Source organism: Stegostoma tigrinum, chromosome 8 (assembly GCF_030684315.1).
Source record: "Stegostoma tigrinum isolate sSteTig4 chromosome 8, sSteTig4.hap1, whole genome shotgun sequence".
NCBI classification, from domain to species: domain Eukaryota; kingdom Metazoa; phylum Chordata; class Chondrichthyes; order Orectolobiformes; family Stegostomatidae; genus Stegostoma; species Stegostoma tigrinum.
In genome coordinates, this window is record NC_081361.1 from 47,795,072 (window position 1) to 47,818,756 (window position 23,685).

A 23,685-nucleotide genomic window follows, 5' to 3' on the forward strand; every position below is an offset into this window, starting at 1 on the left:
GGCGGTGTGCATTTGTTGGGCCAAAGGGCCTATTTCCACACTGTAGGGAATCGAATCTAATGCCTTTTTTTGTTCCTGCTCATTAACTAATCCTTGGTTCCCCATTATTTACGTTAGTTCAGTTGTGTACGTTGGAAACAGGTTCAGATTTTTAATTGTGTCTTAAATGATTAACCACACAATCTCAATTAAAATGTCAACTTAACATTGTACTTGTTTTGGGTGCAATGAGAATAGAGTTACAATATTAGAGTTCTGTTTGGAGGTATTAAAATGTTATAATGGAAATCTATGCTATTATTCTAGTATAACATTGCGACAATGGTTAAAGCTAAAATTGATTTGTGATCTTAATTTTTTTTTCCCTAAGGCTCCCCTGCACATGTCAGCAATAATCATGAGCTTTACAGTTCTCTGGCCTTAAACAACAATTCATTCAAACTGTTTTCGAAGATCTCTGAGCCGAAGAAACCCACATTTGGGAAAGAGAAAGGGCACACAAATCTTACTCAAAATCTGCTGTCTTCAAGGTTTCAGAAATTGGGAGAAGCAGGTAAACATTAGAAAGGCAAGTCTGAATTTGTGCTATGCACTGAAATGAAATTGAGCTTTTCTTAACTTTCATAGATGGAATGCATGTGAGCACGATCCAGTTGTCTTATATTTATTTGAAATTGAGTTGGCAATCAGTACACAATTGGGCCCCATGGAATCATAAATTAAAATTGTGCGTTAATATGTTCTAACTGATGCTTAGAGGGTTTCACGTTAAGACACAGGCACTGAAATGCACTGGTAAGATTTTCCTTGGCATAAACACTGCACCGTTAAAAGCTGATCCAAGTTTCATAAAGGTCTACATATAATAAAGCTAAACATTGTACAGCAATTCACTAAGCAGTCAAGTTGGACGGTTGTGTTTTTTTCTAAAAATGCTTCTGTTTTCTGACTGTCATAACATTGGAGTAGTAGGAGAAAATGATGACTAAGCAGATGTTAAATTATAGGTGTGTGCATCTATACAAGCTTTTCTTAGGATTAAGTATATACCAGATCTCCAAACCTGCCTAACCATATAACAGGCAATGCAAAGAAAGAAACTATTAAATATTCAAACAGCTAAATATGGTTCTGATTAATAATGGTCACATTTGAGTTTTATTCTATATATTTTTATTGTAGTTGTAACTTGAGTTCTTTTTCCTTTATGGACATGGCCCAATATGAAGCACCAACATCCATAATGTCAATGAATGGTATTCGTGGGAACAACATTTCTGGTGCTGGTAGTACACAAAATTCGGTGCTGATCCATGAATCTGCTGAGGATTGGCCAGACTGGAGCAAGTCGGAGGAGAATGAACAAAATATAGGAATTAAAATTGAGCCTACAAAGGATTGCATCAGTTCAGGTAATCCATCTGAGAACATTGCTGTGAAAGATGAACCATGGGATGACTTTGAACCTGCGATAGATAATCGTTCTAGCACAATAAAACCAGAACAATTAAATAAGCAGCAGACTTCTAATTTATCTATCACTGGGAATATGGCCCAGTCCAAAGGCATGAAACTTTCTTTAGCACTGAAAACTCGCTCTGTTACTTCATGTGAGAATTGGAGGAATGATAATTGGAACCAGCAGAACTTATCAATAAAGGAGAGTACAAAAGCAGAGTCAACTGGACAGACGATCTCCAGACAGAAAATTACTGCACAGAGAACCTCTTTGAACACAGGGCTCGGAGAGGAATTCACTATAAATGTCAAGAAAAAGCCACAGAGAGACCCTGAACTAGATCTGTTTGCTGATATGATACCAGACATTAAAGTTTCTTCCACAGGTTTGTTAATGCCAGCACAAAGAACAGAACTGAATGTTACTGCCAAACCAACTGAAGAAGCATCAAAATGTACAGAGAAGATTCTGAGAGCAGAAGATAATTCACCGCCTCTTGCACTTGCATCTAAGTTTGCAGCAGACGTTGTTGAGGTGAGTTGAAACTTTAAATGAAGTGGCATTGGTACTTTTTAAACTATGGCCTGAAAGAGTAGGATACACTATCGAGTTTTTTTGGTAGAAAATGTAGGCTTCCTTTTTGTATCTTGTGTAAATGTTTTTGATTATTCAAAACTAGTGATCAGTAGTTCAACACCCTTTAGTATTTTATAGAAAAACTGAAAAATATTTCCTGTACTTCTCATGAGTATCTTGAATTGCTCTGCCCCTTTGGTTTGGTTACAGTGGTCTAAGGTTTCATTCTGTAATTCAGTGGAGATCAAGGTCTTCAATCTGTGTTGGATGATTGCATAATTTCCTGAAGAGTTTATATTTGGGAGTGGGGGGGGGAGAGTGAATGCTTCTCAGCTTTTAAATACAAGCCCCTCAATACACGAGTAAGATTAGATAAAGTCTGCATGGATTTGAAGCAGGAGTAATGAAGCACATTGGAATACACATTTCTAAATCTTCACTTGCCCAATTTTGCTTTATTTGTTATTTTGTCTTGTTAACTGGTATGGAACTGGTGGTTGCAAAGGACTTTTATTAGCACTGATGGCTGTTAAAATCTAAATCAAATTATGCAATATTATGAGACATGCAGATTAATAACGACTTCCAATTTATCGTTGTCAAATTTTAGTTTCAGCTACCTCTACTATGAGACTAGGATACATTTTTGAGAATTTTCCATGCCAGCAGAATGTGAGGTACATAAGCATTGTTGTTTCAGTAACCCAGTGATATCCTTATGGAAACATTCTGATTTATTTTAAAGAATTTTTAAACAAAATTCGTGAGTTGTTTCAATGTTATTTCTTGTTCACCCAATTACTATTAATATTGTTTTCAATATATGTTCAATTTTGATGCAATTTTTTAAATTTAGGAAATTTCTTGTTAAATATTGTTTTATAGATATTATGTGGCATATATGTGAAGGAGGTACTATTTTTGATTGTGCTTTGCAAAATCTCCAACGGAGAATCGAAGTCTTGTGGTATATTCAATTCCCAAAATTTCACTAGAGATTTCTATAGCTTTGATAAAAGTAGACTTTGTATTTGATAACCCAAAAATTTCTGCATGACAAAACTGTGTAACTAACAGATTTACTGCTGATTTGGAGAGAAAGGTCTTGGAATCTTCTCATGGAGTGATTGTGATGAACCCTCATTTCTGATGTAAAAGCTAGGGATGGAGTAAAGCAAATATGAGTGCAGTGGAGGGATGAGAAACATCATAATGAGCCGTTCACTGATTTATAGTCTGATTTCCTGCGCCAGAGCAAAGTCAAGATGAAAAAATGCGTCCTGGTATTAAATTGACAGGGCTTTTCACTAGGTCCGATTAATACTAATGTTCAGGAAACCCAGAAGTTCTTAGAAATCCTTTGTACCCTAAATGCTTCCTGCCGAACAGCTGGCCTCACGGGACCACCTGCGGTGTAAAGTCTCGAAATAGGATGAGAATGAGCTTGTGTGGTAGGTGTGTAGTGGCTAAAGAAATTGGTATTTGCTTGGAAGCAGGTAAGGTTTTTGCATTGGGGAAAGCAGTCTTGCTGCAGACCAGCTGAAAAGACACGTAACTTATTGACTTTGTGGAGCTGGATGAACACAGCAGGCTAAGCAGCATCTTTGGAGCAAAAAAGTTGTTTCTTTAGCGTTTCAGGCCTAGACCCTTCATCAGAAAAGGGGGAGAGAGTTCTGAAATAAATAGGGAGAGAAGGGGAGGCGGACCGAAGATGGATAGAGGAGAAGATAGGTGGAGAGGAGACAGACAAGTTAAAGGGGTGGGGATGGAGCCTGCAGAGGTGAGTGTAGGTGGGGAGGTAGGGAGGGGATAGGTCAGAGCCTGCTGTGTTCATCCAGCTCCACGCTTTGTTATCTCGGATTCTCCAGCATCTGCAGTTCCCATTATAACTTATTGACTTGGCCTTTTTCATCTCCTTTCAACTGCTAGGTATGCTGGTTAAATGAAGGCAGCCAATTGGGTTCCATGTTGCTAATCAGTTCCCCCTCTCTGGACTGGATTGGGTATACTGCACCATTAAAAAGATGTCTGCATTGTAGGATTGGCTTTTAAATAAAAAGATTTTTTTACTGGATATACATCTCATTTTGTACATTAAAAGTAAACTGGGAAATGGGAGCACATGTGTATTTTAAAGGAGCGGGGAGAAGGCAGATCTAAAGTGGGTCACTGTGACATGTGCCTCTGGCTAGTAATTTTTGTGAATATGTAGTACTGCTGATGGCAGTATACACAGTCTACATGCAAGCTGGCAGGAAGTCTGGGAGCCACCGAAGCAGCTAGAAAAGATGTTTTCCAATCCCGCACGTGCCAAAAAGATGTAAATTTCTCCCACACTCCACTGGATCTTTTCTACAAATGTTTATTAAAACACACAAATTGATACTGGAGCTTAACAATACATTGTCACTGCTCTGCACATGTAATAATTTGATTTCTCAAATTTCCTTGCCCAAACAGAACCTAGTTTATGGGAAGGTAAGATACTATGTATGGTTATCTTAAATATGTACTGTTTGGTCTTTTTCAGGTGGAAACTGAAGGCTGGGAAGATGATCTGAACTGGGAGGATAATAGTTGGTGAAATAGAAACTGTGCCTAAAACAATTTTGTAAATGAAGATCAATATCTTTGATACTCAAACACTCTGGCCCTACCACCACCACCTATCCTTTTGACTATGACTTCTGCCAACCAGTTAAACACAAAAAGTGTAGCTGGTGGAATAAAGATGGTGGTGTTTTGTTGCCTCTGCAAATACCTGAAGAAACAGTTTTTAAAGAGTATCTGAGAAGGATATATCAGGAACTACACAATTCTGTTAACTGTTTGCTTGTTGGGATAGGTCACCTTAGTGATATTTACTGAGTACCAGAAATGCTTTATTTTGAAAATTTGATTCTATTTGTGAATATCTTAAATGTTATATAGAGGAAGGTGTACTGCTGGTTTCTCCTCTGTGACTTGCAACTAATTTACCCTATAGATTAAAGTGCAAGTTTCTTTGGTGAAATGTTTGAGTAATCCGGATTTCGGTGAAGTGATTGTTACTGTGTTACTGTTTTCTGTGTACATTTTAAACTAAAAGTGTAACAAAGTAATTTTGCTTGCACTTCAGCATGAAATGCAACCTGAGGCTGCCCCAATCCCCCTTATTAATGTAATAGATTAGGACTCCCTGGAGGAGTTACTCATTCAGAAGTCACTCTAGCCCTAATCTCATGCTCTACGGCTATAGAATTCATGCTGCTGGTGAAGTCAGTGTGCAGATATCAAAATTATAAAATGCACCATTAAATGCCAAATGGTTCTGAGATACAACACTTAGTCAGTAATTTGGTGCAAAGCCCTGCCTTAGAAGCAAATACTACCCGTTTTAATTGGTAAATGTAAAGATTGCAACACCCCATTATTGGAGGTAGTTGGAAAGGTTGGAATTATAGTTAGTTTTCCTCCTGTCAAGTAACAGTTGGTGTTTTGAGTCTTAATACAGTTAAGTATAAGTTCTGTCATATACACTGAAGAAACAGATAGGACAAGGATGTTTTTAAGATCATTGCGCTAAAGCAGAGCCAAAGTTGTTTTCCCCCCCCCCCCCCCACCCCATTTTTGGTGCCATGTACATCTCGACTAATTCTAACCTCATGAACACCAGTGACACTTGAGTGTTAGGAAATCACCATATTAGTAAAGTCATTGAAATATTTGTTTCGGTGCATGTAGATACTTTTGACTCAAAATACCAAATAGAATGTTTAAATCAAGGGCTTGATACATATTGCAATATTTGTAAGTGAAATAGTGATGGGGATTTTAATGAATACTTTTGTAATTACAACTATTTTGTTTAGGAACTACACCAAAATAGTTCTAATTGAACATTTGATTGTATTTCTGAATATGGAAGGTGAATGTGTAAATTTTAGATTATTTTCTGATGGAAACATTTGCTTTCAGTTGGCAAATGTGAATTTTAAGCTCCGAGGTCTGTTTTCACTGATCGTCCAACTCAGCAGCAAATAAAATAATCTCACGTGACTATTTAGTTGCACATGGAAATGTATATTGGAATGCCCTATTTGCAACCAAAAACCTCCTGAGCACTGAAGTCCTATGGGAATAATAATGATTTAGTGGAATAAAAGTTAAAACAATGGCCTTCACATTTTGAGGACTGAAGTTTCTATATTTGAATTAAATTCTCCCTATGTATTAGCTGTCTATTTACATAGACTTAAACCAGTTCTTATTGAGAATATGTACACAACACAAAATTATTTTTGGGCCATGATACAGAAATTAAGCTGTTATATGGGAAAGCTTTTCCTGTTTAATATCATTCACTCAGGTATCCAATGCCAGATTGAATTGATCCTTGCCTTAGCACTGTCAAATGGACAAAATTCAGAACTTTTTACCCTTTAATTTTTTTTTTCTTAAGCAGATCAGACTTGGAGATTTGCTTTTATTCTGAATCTGTGGATAATTACCTAAAACATACTGCTTTGCTATGAAGAATCACCAATGAATGGTTGAAGCAGCAAACATCCATTTGTAATATTCGATCCTACGTAATTTTAATTGTACAAACCAGCAAAAAATTTAGGTCAAAGTTATGAAACTGTTAATTGCTAGTCAGTTCAGAAACTGCAGGATTTAACCAGATCACCATCAAATATTGAGGACATGGAACTGAAACACTGGACAAACTTAATGTGAATACTCTGGGATTGCTGCTTTAATTCATTAATAGTTAAAACCTTCTTTTCAGTTTGTTAATTTCTCTTTATCCCTCCAAAACTGTTAGATGGAGATATTTTAAACACTAGTGACAGTGTATTTGGACAATGCAATGGGAAGTTATCAACTAGTTGGAAAGGTTGGAATTAGTTACTTTTCCTCCTGTAAGTAATATGTACTTAGCCACAAGTCCTTATTCAGCAAAGTATCAAGTTAGACTAATAAAGGATGTTCATTCAGCTGAATTATTTAATGTTTATTTTGAAAGTGAATTCCCAATAATAAAATGGCCAATTTAAAAAGTAAAATAATTTATTGGATTCAAATGTATTAATTTTTTCTATAATAAAGACCTATTTGAAAGAAAAGTTACATTTAACATTGGTGGTTTTATACTTAATTGCAACAGTGACTACATCCAGCAACACAATCTTGATACTTTCAATTTAAAAACACATGCTCTTTGCAGGTTTAAGCACTCCATTGTGGCAGAAGAAGGATGATCAGCTTCTTCCTCGCTGGCAGGCAGAATGCAGACACAAAATGAGATTATCACATGGTGCATGTAGCCCACATCTTGTGATCCTTAGCAAACCTCTTACTGCATGTGTTCATAGACCTTCATTCACAGCTCCACTCAGCTGTAAAATGTCGATTACAAAACAGAATTCGCTCTTGTGGGGTCTACGTGGTGAATTACAGAATGCTACATAAAAGTGTGGCCTCTTGATCTAAAGTTATAATAAAACCTGTGCAAATCAAAGCATTCACTTGACTACTTCCAACTTTCAGATCACTTAGACTCTGAACTCGGTTGAGAATTTAGCAATGTAGTTAGTTGTTTTGTCACCTTTTGAATTTGTTCATTGTGTTAGTTAATTCGAGTACCACAAGTTTTTTTTCTAGAAATTAGTCAATTGGCTGCTTATGTACCTAACTAGCTGAATTGGATAGCACTGATTCACTTTAGCTGTTACAGAAAACTGCAAAATATTTTGAATCTGTATCTTAACAGGTTGAAAACTTAACTAATGAGTGGGCAACAAGTACATTATGTATGGTTAATTTGATGCAAATCAACACTGAAACATTAGCCACATGTAGTACATTACATGCAATTCTTGACTATCTCAAAAATAGCTGACTGCCATCACTGATCAATTCCATTATACAGTGATGATAGTCATTCCTCTCTACAGCAAAACTATGTTGTAACTTCTTCACACTGTTACATACTTTATTGCCTGCCATTGTTCATAGCAATGATTGTTGTTTGTAGGGCTTGTAAACGGATCTTTATCCATTCTGGTACTGTTCCCTGTTTTAGCAAAGTCTGTAATGTTTTAAGAGCATTTTCTGCTGCTTGCAAGGTTCTCTCATACTCCTCCTCTTCAAACTGTTCCAACCTGGCACGTTTAGCAGATGGCTGAAAAGAGAAATAGAAAGGTTCAGCCCTAGTAACAAATTCTTCACCTATAACCAGAGATCCTGTAATGGCCCTCCATGTCTGCTTAGTGAACTCCAGTGCACTTTTGAAGCACATTTTCCTCGAGAGTTCCTGTTGGAACAGATGGAGGCTGTTCATCTTCTTGAGCCTGCTCCTCCACTCAGTGAGAACATGGCTGATCTATGGCCAAAGTCCAAATGTCTGCCTTGGTTCATATCTCTTGATATTCTTGCTTTAAACTTAAGAGTCAAATTATTATTAATAACTGAACTAGCATCGACCACCATTTGAGGAGGAGAGCTCCAAACCTGCATAATTCTGTGTGTGTAGGAGAGCTTTCTAACACCTCTCGTGACTAGCCTATTTCCTAAGTTTTGGCCCCTCATTCTAGAATCTTAAACCAGTGGAAATAATTTCTTTGTCAGCCCTGCCTTTTCCCTGTTAGTATCCTGAAGACCACTATTAAATCACCCCTTAACGTTCTACAGAATAGAGGCCAAATTTATCTAATTTCTCCTGCACCCAAGCCCTTAAGTCCAAATAACCCTTTAAATCTGCACTAAACTCCCTCCAGGGCCAAAACATCCTTAAGATGTGGTACCCAGTATTATTAGTGGGGCCTAACTAGTATTTTGTACGACTGCAGCATAACGGCTGCATCCCCACACTCCAGCCCTTTAGATAGGAAGGCCAGCATTTCATCAGCCTTGATTATTTCTGCACCCTTTGTGGCATAGAGAGTTATGCACTTGAACCTATATATCTTGTTGGACATCTATATTTAACATTGTGCTTTCTGAAAAATACCAATGTCCATTTTTTAATTCAATGGATAACCTCACAGGCTTGTGTTAAAATTGATCTGCCATAGCTTTGTCCATTACCTAATGCAGCCAAATCCTGTTGTAATTTTATGCTGTCATCACCCCTTTCTACAATGTTGCCTGGTTTTGTCTTCAGCAAATTGACATTTGAATTTTTATGCTGTCATCCAGGTTGTTGTGTTGCATTGTCAAAACTTGTATGTAACTAATTGCTACAATAGCAATTAGCCAGATCATGGGTCACTATTCATAGTTAAAATGAACCTGCAGTTAATGCCTTCTAAATAAGGTATCAAAGTATATACCTCCACCACAACAGAGCCATTCGCTGCACATAGATTCAGGTGAGTGAAATGTGCATTTAGAATTGCATTTTGTCGCTTTAATCTTTCCGTTTGCAATTCCTTGGTCTCAGTTGTTGTAATCACCTGAAACAAAAACAAAACATTTAACTCTGGAAGGAGCCAGCCAGAGAATAAACTTTCTTAGCTTGGTTTCTGCAAAAAAACTAATAGAAATTTGATGAGGTTAGTGGGGCAGACACCACATCTAAGTAACTGAAAAAATTCCAGAGAAATCTACCAAACTGTTCAGAAACATTTGATTAAAATCTCCCTTTTATAGATATCTTTTAATATCTCTATTACCTTTTTGACAACTAACTCAATGAAAATCACTTAATTTAATATTAAATTATCACTGAGAAATCCAGAATCTATCCAATCTTGTAATCCTGACCACAAAGATTTCTTTTCAAAATTTAGATAACTGAAAGACAGACATCGGAATTAATACAATCCAAATGAAAAGACATTTTAACCCCGGAATGTCTTAGGCAGATTTTTCATTAGCTAGGCGTTCTTGTTTTACAAGATGTAACATATACTGTTAGGATTACTAGGCATATTTAATTATTTCCAATGCAAATTGATTGCTGACACTGGTCCAACAAACTACATAACGCGCATAAAGTCTAGAATTCAGATTTTTATGGAATCGTACCATTTTTCCTACAATTACGAAGAAAGAATAAAACAGCCTAGACATTAAGTTATACAAGTATCCATCCCGATCCTGAAATGATGGGTAGCCCACGTCATCCGTGCAACTACCTTCATCCAGAAGGGCTGAGTGAATGATGAATCCTGGCATCCACCAGATAATCTTAACATCACAGATGCTAGTCTGAAGCCAATTCAGTTCACTCAACCTGATATCAAGGAATAGCTGAAGGCAATGGATATGGGCCCTCTCAACATTCTGGGAGTTGTACTAAATGACTGGCTAGGGGTGCAGTAAATGCTGCAGCACAAAGTGTTCCAGTATAACTACAGCATATTCCAGGCCTTTGTTCAAACATGGCTAAAACAACCACATTCGAGAGGTGAGGTGGGACTGACTGCTCTTGACATCAAGGTCACGTTTGACTGAATGTGGCACAAAGAAGCCCAAGCAAAACTAGAGTCATGGGAATGTGGGTGGGGGATGAAATCTCTAATAGATGGAATCAAATCTGGTACACAGAAGAACAGTGAATGGTTGTTTACGGTCAGTCACTTCAGCTCCAGGATGTGTCCCTGGGAGGAGTTTCTCAAGATAGTACCTTTTGGCCCAACCACCTTCAGCTGCTTCATCAATAATCCTCTATCCATCCCAAAGCAAGTGGGGATGTTCACTGATGAGTGCAGGAGGTTCAGCAACATTTGTGACTCCTCAGATGGTCAAGCAGTCTATATCCATTTGCAACGAGACCTGGACAATATACAGCTGACAAGTGGCTGACAAGTGGAAAGTTACATTCATGTCAACAAAGAGAATCTAACCATTGTCATTTGACATTCAATAGCATTACCATCACTGAACACCCCATTATCAACATCCTGGGGACTTATACTAACCAGAAACTGGACTGAACAAGCCAAATAAATACCAAGACTACTCTTGCAGCCTTGGTAGTTAAGAGCAGGTCAGAGACTAAGAATTCTGAAGTGATTAACTCAGCTTCCAATGCCTGTCTATCATCTGCAAGACACAAATCAGGAGTATGATGGAATACTCTCCACTTGCCTAGTTAAGTGCAGCTCCAACAACACTTAAGAAGCTTGACATTACCCAGGACAAAACAACCTGCTTTTGCCACCACGTCTACAAATATTCACTCCCTCCACCATCAATACTCAGTAGTGCACCACGTACCATCTGCAAGATGTACTGCAGAAATTCATCAAGGTTCCTTCGGCAGTTCCTTCCAAATTCAGGCCCACTACCATCTCGAAGGACAAGGACAGCAGATTTTTGTGAACACCACCACCTGCAAGTTCCCCTCAAAGCCCCTCATCACCCTGACTTGGAGATACATTCCTGTTCCTTCAGTGTTGCTGGGTCAAAATTCTGGATCTCCCTGCCTAATGGTCTACCATCCCAAATAGACTGCAGTGGTACATGTTGGCACCTCACCACTACGTTCTCCAGTGCAACTAGGGACAAGTGATAAATGGTGGCTCAGTCAGAAACACGCACATCCCATGATGAAAGAAAAGTGCCAGAATTGTTTATGACATAGGTATTTGGCTGTTTTATTGATAATTGAATACACTTTTGTTCTATGGGTGGGCTTTAACATAAACCCTTCAACTTTTCAAGTTCAGCTAATTATTTCTCTCATGGTAGTTCTACGACTAAAATGAAGCAGAATGAAATGATCAGAAGTAAGCAGGTTTTATCATAAAACAACTTTAAAAGATGAGAAATGAGACTCACTTTCATGGGAATCAGTTTAAATTAAATGTACCTTGTTCAAGAAGCTAACAACTCTGCACTTTGAAGCTCCTGACTCGAGGCTTTGAGGCACCACTTCCTCGTGGCATGTTCCCTGAAAGAAGAAATTTTATCACTCAAATTATTGAGTCTAAATGGTTAAAGGCAGACCACAAAATGGACCATGTATCCTGCATTACAAACCAGCCAAGGTTATTTACACTTAAGTGGTTTGTAACAGGGTGATGTCTTACAGAAAAGTCACTTTTTAAATAGCTGAAGGGGCAAATTTTTGTTAACGTGAACGGATTGCAAGCTTCATCTCTTCTGAAGTGATGCCAATATCTTATATAGCCTCAAATGTCATTACTAAAAGAAAAGTAATTTAATTTAAACAACTTTATTCACGTTGTTATGAGTCTTAGCTGGTGGTCATTCAATAATTTAAATACACCAAATGAGTCAGGCTGTGCAGTGAGGACTACATAAATTCATGTACTGAATACTGTTGGAAACCATTCGCACTGCATGCCTTGTCAAGGCTCCCAACTATGCAGCAGATGTAACAACAGTCTCGGTTTGCCCTCTCAATACAAAATTAGCTCAGCATATTCACAGTGGTTGGAAAATAACAGAAGGCTGTTATACATTGATAATTTCTATTGTTGGCAGGTGTAACCAATGAGCCGTCCTGGAAATATTAAATATACGTAAGCTAGTAACTTACACCTGCAATATAAATCAAACTATGTAACTACACTATATAAGAATGATTTGTTACCTCAGCAAACATTGTAAATCCCTGTAGTGCATGTTGAAGAATTAGCCAGGATTTGTCTTCCAGAAGGGATGAAAAGAGGCAAGGCAGCTTTGGAAGGACTGTACGCTGCAGGGAATTGAAACAAACTGTCAAATCTTTATAGTTGAAGTAACAATCAAAATGTTTTCTGGGGTAAAGTAAACAGATTATTCAACTAAATACTGCCTTTCACCCCAATCCCAAACCAGACTTCTCATTTACAGCAGCATCAACATTTAGCTGCAAAGTATATTATTGTGCTTATAAAAAGCACTATGTAAAAGTCAATACAAGTCTTTGTTTTCAGATGTATCGAATGGAAATTTTGAAAAGTCTCATTACTTAGGAGTGTATGTAAATTTGAACTAATTTCTAACATATACCATTCTGCAGCTCACAACAGTTTTGCGCTTAATTATTAATTTATCTGCTGTGAAAATATGAAACCTAGACCGATAGAGTAGAGAATGTTCATCTAAGGATAGTTGGGACTATCCTGTCACTTTAAAAAGATTATTTTGTCCTTGGATTTTTTTCTAGTTCTCCCAGGTTTTTTCTAGTCTATTTCAGCCATAGCAGTCACAAGAGGTTTTGAGTACCAGAAATGTTGCAAGGTAGAGTAAAGAATTCCTGACTGACTTTCTCTGAAATCTCTCTGGACGTTCTTCTCTCCTGCCTGTAAGACCTGTATTTGAATTTACCGTTCTGCCAAGGGGTGCGTTTATGGGATGTTACTGTTAATTAGGTAAATTGCTGTATCAGGTCAGTTAAGTTTTCCAATAGCTAATTACTCTTAAATCCCACTTTCTTTTGTCCCCTTTCAATATAGTGTTGAAATAAATTCTGTTTTGCTTAAAGCAGAGTGGTTTGACCAGTTGCAGTATATCTGGAACACCCACTTCACATCTTTCTTTACAAAAAGAAAACGTTAGGGTTAAGGCTACCTTCTTAAAAATATTTTGAGGGAATCTGACCTTGTCTAAAACAGATTGGGGGCTCTTGTCAGGATTATTCTATAATTCCAATTTGAGTTTAGGGCTGTTGGACTCAAAGGCAGCAAATGGTAGATGTTAGATAATAAAATGTGAGGCTGGATGGACACAGCAGGCCAAGCAGCATCTCAGGAGCACAAAAGCTGACGTTTCGGGCCTAGACCCTTCATCAGAGAGGGGGATGGGGAGAGGGAACTGGAATAAATAGGGAGAGAGGGGGAGGCGGACCGAAGATGGAGAGTAAAGAAGATAGGTGGAGAGAGTATAGGTGGGGAGGTAGGGAGGGGATAGGTCAGTCCAGGGAAGACGGACAGGTCAAGGAGGTGGGATGAGGTTAGTAGGTAGCTGGGGGTGCGGCTTGGGGTGGGAGGAAGAACCGGTTAGGGAGGCAGAGACAGGTTGGGCTGGTTTTGGGATGCAGTGGGTGAGGGGGGGGGGGGGGGGGGAAGAGCTGGGCTGGTTGTGTGGTGCAGTGGGGGGAGGGGACGAACTGGGCTGGTTTAGGGATGCAGTAGGGGAAGGGGAGATTTTGAAACTGGTGAAGTCCACATTGATACCATATGGCTGCAGGGTTCCCAGGCGGAATATGAGTTGCTGTTCCTGCAACCTTCGGGTGGCATCATTGTGGCAGTGCAGGAGGCCCATGGTGGACATGTCATCTAGAGAATGGGAGGGGGAGTGGAAATGGTTTGCGACTGGGAGGTGCAGTTGTTTGTTGCGAACTGAGCGGAGGTGTTCTGCAAAGCGGTCCCCAAGCCTCTGCTTGGTTTCCCCAATGTAGAGGAAGCTGCACCGGGTACAGTGGATGCAGTATACCACATTGGCAGATGTGCAGGTGAACCTCTGCTTAAATGTGGAATGTCATCTTGGGGCCTGGGATAGGGGTGAGGGAGGAGGTGTGGGGGCAAGTGTAGCATTTCCTGCGGTTGCAGGGGAAGGTGCCGGGTGTGGTGGGGTTGGAGGGCAGTGTGGAGCGAACAAGGGAGTCACGGAGAGAGTGGTCTCTCCGGAAAGCAGACAGGGGTGGGGATGGAAAAATGTCTTGGGTGGTGGGGTCGGATTGTAAATGGCATAAGTGTCGGAGGATGATGCGTTGTATCCGGAGGTTGGTAGGGTGGTGTGTGAGAACGAGGGGGATCCTCTTAGGGCGGTTGTGGCGGGGGCGGGGTGTGAGGGATGTGTTGCGGGAAATACGGGAGACGCGGTCAAGGGCGTTCTCGATCACTGTGGGGGGAAAGTTGCGGTCCTTAAAGAACTTGGACATCTGGGATGTGCGGGAGTGGAATGTCTTATCGTGGGAGCAGATGCGGCGGAGGCGGAGGAATTGGGAATAGGGGATGGAATTTTTGCAGGAGGGTGGGTGGGAGGAGGTGTATTCTAGGTAGCTGTGGGAGTCGGTGGGCTTGAAATGGACATCAGTTACAAGCTGCAACCGCAGGAAATGCTACACTTGCCCCCACACCTCCTCCCTCACCCCTATCCCAGGCCCCAAGATGACATTCCACATTAAGCAGAGGTTCACCTGCACATCTGCCAATGTGGTATACTGCATCCACTGTACCCGGTGTGGCTTCCTCTACATTGGGGAAACCAAGCGGAGGCTTGGGGACCGCTTTGCAGAACACCTCCGCTCAGTTCGCAACAAACAACTGCACCTCCCAGTCGCAAACCATTTCCACTCCCCCTCCCATTCTCTAGATGACATGTCCATCATGGGCCTCCTGCACTGCCACAATGATGCCACCCGAAGGTTGCAGGAACAGCAACTCATATTCCGCCTGGGAACCCTGCAGCCATATGGTATCAATGTGGACTTCACCAGTTTCAAAATCTCCCCTTCCCCTACTGCATCCCTAAACCAGCCCAGTTCGTCCCCTCCCCCCACTGCACCACACAACCAGCCCAGCTCTTCCCCCCCCACCCACTGCATCCCAAAACCAGTCCAACCTGTCTCTGCCTCCCTAACTGGTTCTTCCTCTCACCCATCCCTTCCTCCCACCCCAAGCCGCACCCCCATCTGCCTACTAACCTCATCCCACCTCCTTGACCTGTCCGTCTTCCCTGGACTGACCTATCCCCTCCCCACCTCCCCACCTATACTCTCTCCACCTATCTTCTTTACTCTCCATCTTCGGTCCGCCTCCCCCTCTCTCCCTATTTATTCCAGTTCCCTCTCCCCATCCCCCTCTCTGAAGAAGAGTCTAGGCCCGAAACGTCAGCTTTTGTGCTCCTGAGATGCTGCTTGGCCTGCTGTGTTCATCCAGCCTCACATTTTATTATCTTGGAATTCTCCAGCATCTGCAGTTCCCATTATCTCAAATGGTAGATGTTAGTTTCTTTTGTTTTGAGTGTTGAATTCAGATTGTTTAAACAGTGCTTTGTGTAGTGATGGCTCTTTCAGTCACTAAGAGTTTTCTGGGTGTGGAAAAAGTGACTTGAGGGCCTTACAAAAGCGAGCAATGCAAAGCGGTTGGAACTGGCAGACAAGTTGCAGTTGGTGTTACCTTTCTCTGTGAGAAAACCAAGGTAACCAAACAGGTAGATGAGAGTAAACTGGTTGACGTGGTGTATATGGATTTCAGCAAGGCATTCGATAAGGATCCCCACAGTAGGCTATTGTACAAAATGCGGAGGAATGGAATTGTGGGAGATATAGCAGTTCGGATTGGAAATTGGCTTGCTGAAAGAAGACAGAGGGTGGTAGTTGATGGGAAATGTTCATCCTGGAGACCAGTTACTAGTGGTGTACCGCAAGGGTCGGTGTTGGGTCCACTGCTGTTTGCCATTTTTATAAATGACCTGGATGAGGGCGTAGAAGGAAGGGTTAGTAAATGTGCAGACACTAAGGTCGGTGGAGTTGTGGATACTGACGAAGGATGCTGTAGGTTGCAGAGAGACATAGATAAGCTGCAGAGCTGGGCTGAGAGGTGCCAAATGGAGTTTAATGCAGACAAGTGTGAGGTGATGCACTTTGGTAGGAGTAACCAGAAGGAAAAGTACTGGGCTAATGGCAAGATTCTTAGTAGTGTAGATGAGCAGAGAGATCTCGGTGTCCATGTTCACAGATCCTTGAAAGTTGCCACCCAGGTTGACAGGGCTGTTAAGAAGGCATACAGTGTTTTTAGCTTTTATTAATAGAGGAATCGAGTTCCGGAACCAAGAGGTTATGCTGCAGCTGTACAAAACTCTGGTGCGGCCGCACTTGGAGTATTGTGTACAGTTCTGGTCAGCGCATTATAAGAAGGATGTGGAAGCTTTGGAAAGGGTGCAGAGGAGATTTACTAGGATGTTGTCTGGTATGGCGGAAAGGTCTTACAAGGAAAGGCTGAGGGACTTGAGGCTATTTTCATTAGAGAGAAGAAGGTGGAGAGGTGACTTAATTGAAACATATAAAATAATCAGAGGGTTAGATAGGGTGGATAGGGAGAGCCTTTTTCCTAGGATGGTGACGGCAAGCACGAGGGGGCATAGCTTTAAATTGAGGGGTGAAAGATATAGGACAGATGTCAGAGGTAGTTTCTTTACTCAGAGAGCAGTAAGGGAATGGAATGCTTTGCCTGCAATGGTAGTAGATTCGCCAACTTTAGGTACATTTAAGTCGTCATTGGATAAGCATATGGACGTACATGGAATAGTGTAGGTTAGATGGGCTTGAGATCGGTATGACAGGTTGGCACAACATCGAGGCCCGAAGTACTGTGCTGTAATGTTCTATGTTCTAACAGCACAGCTCAACATTTAACATTTGCTGGAAATGCCATCGGAATCTTTAGAAATGGCTAGAATTCAATTGCAGCTTGAATATGAAGGAAATTAAAAGGTTATGATATATGGTTAAAAGCAGAGGAAACAGAAAAGGAAAGAATTCCCTGACAGAACAAGAAAAAGGACAGAATTGCCTTGGCAGAACAAAGAAAAGACAAGACCTGCTCTGGCAGAACAAAAAGAAAAGGTGAGGAAGGCCGTAGCAGATGAAAAGGGAAAGAACAGAGAAAGTGTGAACTTCAGCAGTTGGCAATTAAACAGGAAGATCAACTTAAAAAGGATGGAGGTAAAGGCAGCAGGTAGGCTTAGTGAGGAAGATAGTGAGAATGAGCAAACCCATTGTGGCCAAAAGCCTGGTGAGGATCTCTTTAAATATAGCCAAGTATTGCCAAAATTTGATGAGAAGGATGTAGATGCTTTTTACATTTCATTTGAGAATGTGGCTAAACAAGTGATCCAAACAAAGTTGGTAGGTACAGCACCTGAGGTATTTGCATCACTATCAGAGGAGGTATCTGGACAATGAGAAGGTGAAGAAAGCCAACTTAAGTGCATAGGAGCTAGTGCCACAAGCCTACAGACAAAGTTTCAGGAGTCTAAAGGAGGGAACCTGGTCAAATGTACATTGAGTTTGAAAGGATCAAACAAAGTAGTTTTGATAGGTGGATAAGGGCAATAAAAATTGATCAAACATATGACACCCTTTAGAGAGACAATTATTTTGGAGGAATTCAAAAATTCACTTACGGAGGTAGTGAGAATGCATGTGGAAGAATAGAGAGCTTAAAACTGCAAGATTAGCAGCTGAAATGGCTGATGATTATGATTTGATTCAAAAATCAAAGTCTGGCTTCTGACATCAATTTCAATCGGAGAGAGAAATTGGGGAAAAAAAGAGAAATCCTTCGGTGGTAAGGGAAAAGTAGATCTCAGTGAAAATAATAAAGATAGCTTACCACAGGGTAAAAAGGAAACCCACAAAGGGGAAAGAGACTTTAAAAAGCAGTATTTTCACTCCAATAAAGTAGGCCATGAAGTCAGTGTTGATGTTTTAGGAAAAGCACTGGGAAGGCAGATGCAGGAAGACAGGATAAGTCATTGAATTTTGTTAAACTGGGAAAGGAAAGCACAGTGGAGGCTAAAGAGCTGCATCAAAATGTAAAACATTGTTAGAGGTTGGTTGAGAAGGAAGTGCCAGATCTTAAACCATTTACTTGTGAAGGTAAGATTTATTCACATTGGCCAGCAGCAGCAGGTAAAGAAGTTACAGTATTAAGACATACAGGACCATGTCAATCTTACATGTTGAGAGATAAGGAGTATGTAATTCAGAATGACTACTGCCAGAGAAAGTGCTAGGACGTGGAATTCATGGTGAGATGAGAGGTGCTCATTATGCTGAGTGAGGTTGGAGTTGCCTGTGAAAAGTGGATAAGTGGTAGGAGTAGTGGAGAAACTCTTAGCTCCAGGAATACAATTTGCCCTTAGTAGCGATATAGCTGGATCATAGGTAGGCGTGCTGCCTACTGTGGTTGAAAAACCAATGGAAAAATCAGGTAACTGAGATATTACACAAAGCATATCCTGGGACTTTTCTGGACTCTGTGATAACAAAGTCATAAAGCCACGGTTTGAAACAGGAAGAGAAATCAAAGAATACAGATAAGGAAGTTGAAATAGAATTATCATAGACCATGTTTGATCAATTGGTTGAGAAGAAACACAAACAGGTGGAGGACAAAGCGGATAATTCTAGCGCAGAGAAATTAACTGAGTTACAACAAACAGATGAAAAACTGAAGCAACTGTATCAAAATGCAAACACAGAAGAAAAATGAAGGTATTTCTGGACGCTACTGTCTTAAAAAATGATGTCTTGATGACGAAATGGAGATATCATATATTCAGGTGGATGAGAAATGGGCAGAAGTTCATCAAGTTGTATTTCAGTGGGTTATAGAAATGTGGTGTTTCAGGTAGCACATGAATTACCATTAGGAGGCCATTTAGGGGCAAGAAAAACTCATGCCAAAATACAAAAACATTTTTACAGGCCTGGATTACATAAGGGTGTAATCTAACTTTGCCAAGCATATCAAGCACGTCAGATAATTGGAAAACCTCAGACAGTAAACAAACCAACACCTTTAAAAGCTATTCCTACATTTGAAGAATGTTCTACAAGGGTCTTAACTGACTGCATAGGACCCCTACCTAAAACAAACAGCGGGAATCGATTTTTGTTAACAATAATGGATGTGTCCATTAGATTTTCAGAGGCCATTCCATCACGTAATATCACAACTACTAAAAGGACAATAGAGGAGTTACATTGTACAATGAGTAAGTTCTCAAAAATTGGATAAATTATTGAGTTATCTTCCAGAGGAAAATCGAAATGGCCTGAAAGAGATAAAACTATTGCATGGGAGATATGTGGAAATAAGCTGGGAAGTACTAATTTACTTATGCATGATGTAGATAGAGGAAATTCTGTTCCAATTAAGCAATATCCTTATAGACTTAACCCTCTAAAGTTAGTATATGTTCAAAAAAATTGAACACACACTACAAGGCAACATAATTGAAGTGAGTTGCAGTGACTGGAGCTCACCCACAGTAATGGTAGCAAAACCAGATGGTACCTAGTGATGATGTGTAGACAATCGCAAAGCCAATGCAATTAAAGTCTGATTCATATCCAATTCCAGATTTGGAAGAATGTATTGAGAAGTTGGGACAGTTGACTTATATTTCTTAATTGGACATACTCAGTGGGTAGTATCTTTATCCGAAAGAGTGAAGACACTTTCAGTTTTCGTGACACTGAATGGGCTACACCAATTTAAAGTCATGCCATTTGGTACGAAAAATGCGCCAGCCACATTTCAGAGACTAACTCATACTGGATTTCCCAATTGTGTCACGTACATCAACGTCCTGGATGATTTTTACTCACACATGGAAGGAACATTTGCACCATTTATTCCATCAACTTTGGGAGGCAGGCTTGGTGATAAACCTGGCTACAGTGAATTCTCCAAAGCCCAAGTCATGTTCCTGGACCACATTATCAGACATGGACAGATGGCCCCACAGAATGTGAAAACAAGGGTTATTGGGCAAGTTCCCAGACCAGTGACAAAGAGGGCAGTTCTACAATTCCTGGGATTAAGTGGGTTTTATTGGAAATTCATGCTGAATTTTAGCAGTCATTGCTCCACTGACTGACTTATTGAAGAAGTGCAGAAAATTTCAATGGACGGCTGACTGTCATAAGCCATTTGACAGCCTGTTAGCCACATCTGATTATACAAAGGCATTCAAGGTGACTATTGAGGCAAGTGATATGGGTGTTGGAGCTGTACTCTTACAAGATGATGATGAGAAGGTAGAAAGACCTATTGGGTATTTTCTCCAGCAAATTGAATACTCAACAACAGAAGTATTCCACGATTGAGATGGCGACCTTGAGCTTAGGGTTGGTGTTATGACATTTCAACATTTATACTGCCAGAAATATGTCTGAGACATTGTATATACTGATCATAACCTATTAAAATTTTTGGAGAAATTTAAGGAAAAAAATTCCAGACTGTTTAAATGGAGCGTTATTACAGCAATTCAATGTGAAAATTATACATCTGGCAGACATGGAAAACATAATTACCGACATGTCACGCCTTGGATGAAGAAAGACGGAGATGTTCAGTGGCAGGAGTCAATGGACTGAAATAGAATGTAGTAGTGAATGTTTGCATACCTAGAGTCAATGTAGTCTATATGTCTTGTAGTGTACTAATAGAGTAAGGGGTTTAAAATGGAACCATCTTTGTATATCGATGGTGTTTTTGAGGAGGGAGGTGTGCCAATGCTGTCACTTTAAAAACATTGTCTTGTCCGTGGTCTTTTTGAAGAGCGGTTATAAAAGCAGAGGCGCTGAAGAATCGCCCGATTAACAGTTTAACAATGGAAGGGGAGTAGCCAGTTCTCCCAGTTCAGGTTTTTTCTAGTTTATTTTTTAGCCATAGCAATCACAAGATGTTTGGAGTACTAAAAGTGTAGCAAGCGTTAGTAAAGAAGTCCCGACTGACTTTCTCTGAAATCTCTCTAGATGTTGTTCCCTCCTGCCTGTAAGAATCTGTGTTTGAATGTATCTTTTTGCCAAAGGATGCACTTCTGGGATGTCACAACATTAGAACAGTTAATTAGTTAAGTTGCTGTATCAGGTTGGTTAAGTTTTCCAATACAGTCAGTTCTGATATAATGCTTGTTTCTTCACTGGTTTTAACGCAATTGAAGAATAATAGAACATTATTTGTGGAAAGCGAACTCTCCCTACGTGTATTAGCTATAACACGATTCCAACCCCAGCACTTTAAATGTCGCGGTTAGCGTGCAATTTTCTTACAACGTGAGATCACACGAGAACAGAACTATTGTTATATCAGAATGGACTGTAGTTAAGCTACTCTAAATTTTTCTGAAGGAGGGTCTAGGCCCAAACGTCAGCCTTCCTGCTCCTCTGATGCTGCTTGGCCTGCTGTGTTCATCCAGCTCTACACCTTGTTATCTCAGTGTTTAGATAAATTCTGTTTTGCTTAGTTTGATCAGTTGCATCACAACTGGAACATCCACTTCACACCGGTCTTTAAAACATGAAAAAGTTAGGGTTGAGGCTATCTTCTTAAAAATATTTTGAGGGAGTCTAGCCTGGTCCATAATATGAACTAAAATGCATTTGCCTCAGGAATATTTGATAATCGCAGACAGTATAAATCGTAAAAAACTGATCCTTTCCCTAGTCATGCCATACCACAGTTTGATAAAAACAAAAAGTAACATTAAAGAATGAGAGCAGTAAAAAAAAATTTTAAAGGTGAGTTTCTTTAGGAGACATTGGTATTTTCTTTTAAAGATGATAAAATACAAAATACCTGAATATCTGGTGGTAGAATTATCTTTCCAAGGGAACCTAAGAAGTCCAGTGCAGCAAGACGAACATGATCAGGGGGATTCAGAGGAAGAAGGGAATTGAGGAATAATACCACCTATTGCACAAATAGGATAATTATTTATTACAGTAAGAAAATTCAGCATGACTGAATTTCTATTGCTGAACTGTAAAATTCTCCTCCCGGATTAGGAGACTAATAGACTTGGCCTTTGGCTAATAGCTACATCTATGTCTTCTCATTAACCACTAAATCATGCCCTATTTTGCAGTATTTCCCCATCTTAAAAGAGAGTTCATGCAATACTGTAGTTCTTCTGTAAACAGCATTTATCTTAAAACCAATTAATCAGGACGAGTTGATGAATTTATCTTACTATACATTCATATCATTCCTATATATACACACACAGATCTTATCATTATGTGGCCTCAAGACCCTCCATCCCAATTGCTATAAAAGCAAATTTTCATTTGTTGTGTTTTCGGACTCTCTTTGTAATTCAGGGTAGCATGAAGATGAGCTTTGACAAGGGAGAGAATCCATCAATCGCTATAGGATCAGTTTACAGAGTATTTTCTTAAAAACACTGAACCTTACGGTGTCATCTGTAAGGATCCAAGAGAGCAAGAGTTAGTGGAAGCGGGTCACTACGGTTCACCAAACAAGAATGTACGTGGAAGCTTATGCTTGGGTTGAACAGTGATTTCATGAGGACTGAAACAAGAATGAAAGGTTCACCTAGAGATCTCCAGTATAATCCTAACAGATCTAGAAATTATTGCTACAAAAAGAAATAAAATGAAACTAGTCTACAGGAACTATGAATCCCTTGGATTCATTTTGGGAGAACAGTATGTCTACTTAAGGAACAGAATAAAGTATAATCCCGGTGAAAGATTTTCAGACATTTTAATATTAAGTAAGGGGTTTTCTCTGTATTTTAGAGTATAAGTTGCCTACTGAAATAGTGTTTAGTCAATGTTACTGTAAATTTCTGTATTACAGTAAAAGCCTGAAAACAATCTTGTCGTCATGTGATCTTTACAACTTTCATTGGAAGACTGGATTACTTTCACAATGTTACTAGTCTCTATGAGCATCATATCTATCTTCTGCACCATATGCATTTGCCAGTCTTCATCATCTTGCACTTACAACTATTCTCCAATTCTCTGGATTTCCACCCAGGCTATCACACTCTGCTGGCTTTGAAAATGTCTCACCTCCACCAATATCCTTTTCCCATTAAATCCTGAATAGATCTCACCCCTGTTTCTCCCTTCAGCATAATAGCCACCATACCAACAATTGATGAAAGTCCAAAAGCACTTGATGAGCAAGCTACCACAGTATCGGTTACTATGTATG

At 39.9% G+C, this 23,685-nt stretch overlaps 2 protein-coding genes across 6 annotated transcripts in view; one reads left to right on the forward strand and one right to left on the reverse strand.

Annotated features, from left to right (window-relative positions):
• Positions 1-7,133, forward strand: part of scyl3 (SCY1-like, kinase-like 3) — a 34,787-nt gene extending 27,654 nt beyond the window's left edge. For all 3 annotated transcript variants that reach the window (XM_059647856.1, XM_048539411.2, XM_059647857.1), the window contains 3 exons: positions 371-553; positions 1,230-1,993; positions 4,566-7,133. In XM_059647856.1, coding sequence (XP_059503839.1) covers positions 371-553; positions 1,230-1,993; positions 4,566-4,619 — 1,001 coding nt within the window. In that variant the 3' untranslated portion in view covers positions 4,620-7,133. The remainder of the gene's footprint in view (positions 1-370; positions 554-1,229; positions 1,994-4,565) is intronic.
• Positions 657-23,685, reverse strand: part of firrm (fignl1 interacting regulator of recombination and mitosis) — a 66,099-nt gene continuing 43,070 nt past the window's right edge. For all 3 annotated transcript variants that reach the window (XM_048539406.2, XM_048539408.2, XM_048539405.2), the window contains 5 exons: positions 22,297-22,410; positions 12,585-12,689; positions 11,838-11,918; positions 9,352-9,474; positions 657-8,201 (listed from right to left, as the gene is read on the reverse strand). In XM_048539406.2, coding sequence (XP_048395363.1) covers positions 8,013-8,201; positions 9,352-9,474; positions 11,838-11,918; positions 12,585-12,689; positions 22,297-22,410 — 612 coding nt within the window. In that variant the 3' untranslated portion in view covers positions 657-8,012. The remainder of the gene's footprint in view (positions 8,202-9,351; positions 9,475-11,837; positions 11,919-12,584; positions 12,690-22,296; positions 22,411-23,685) is intronic.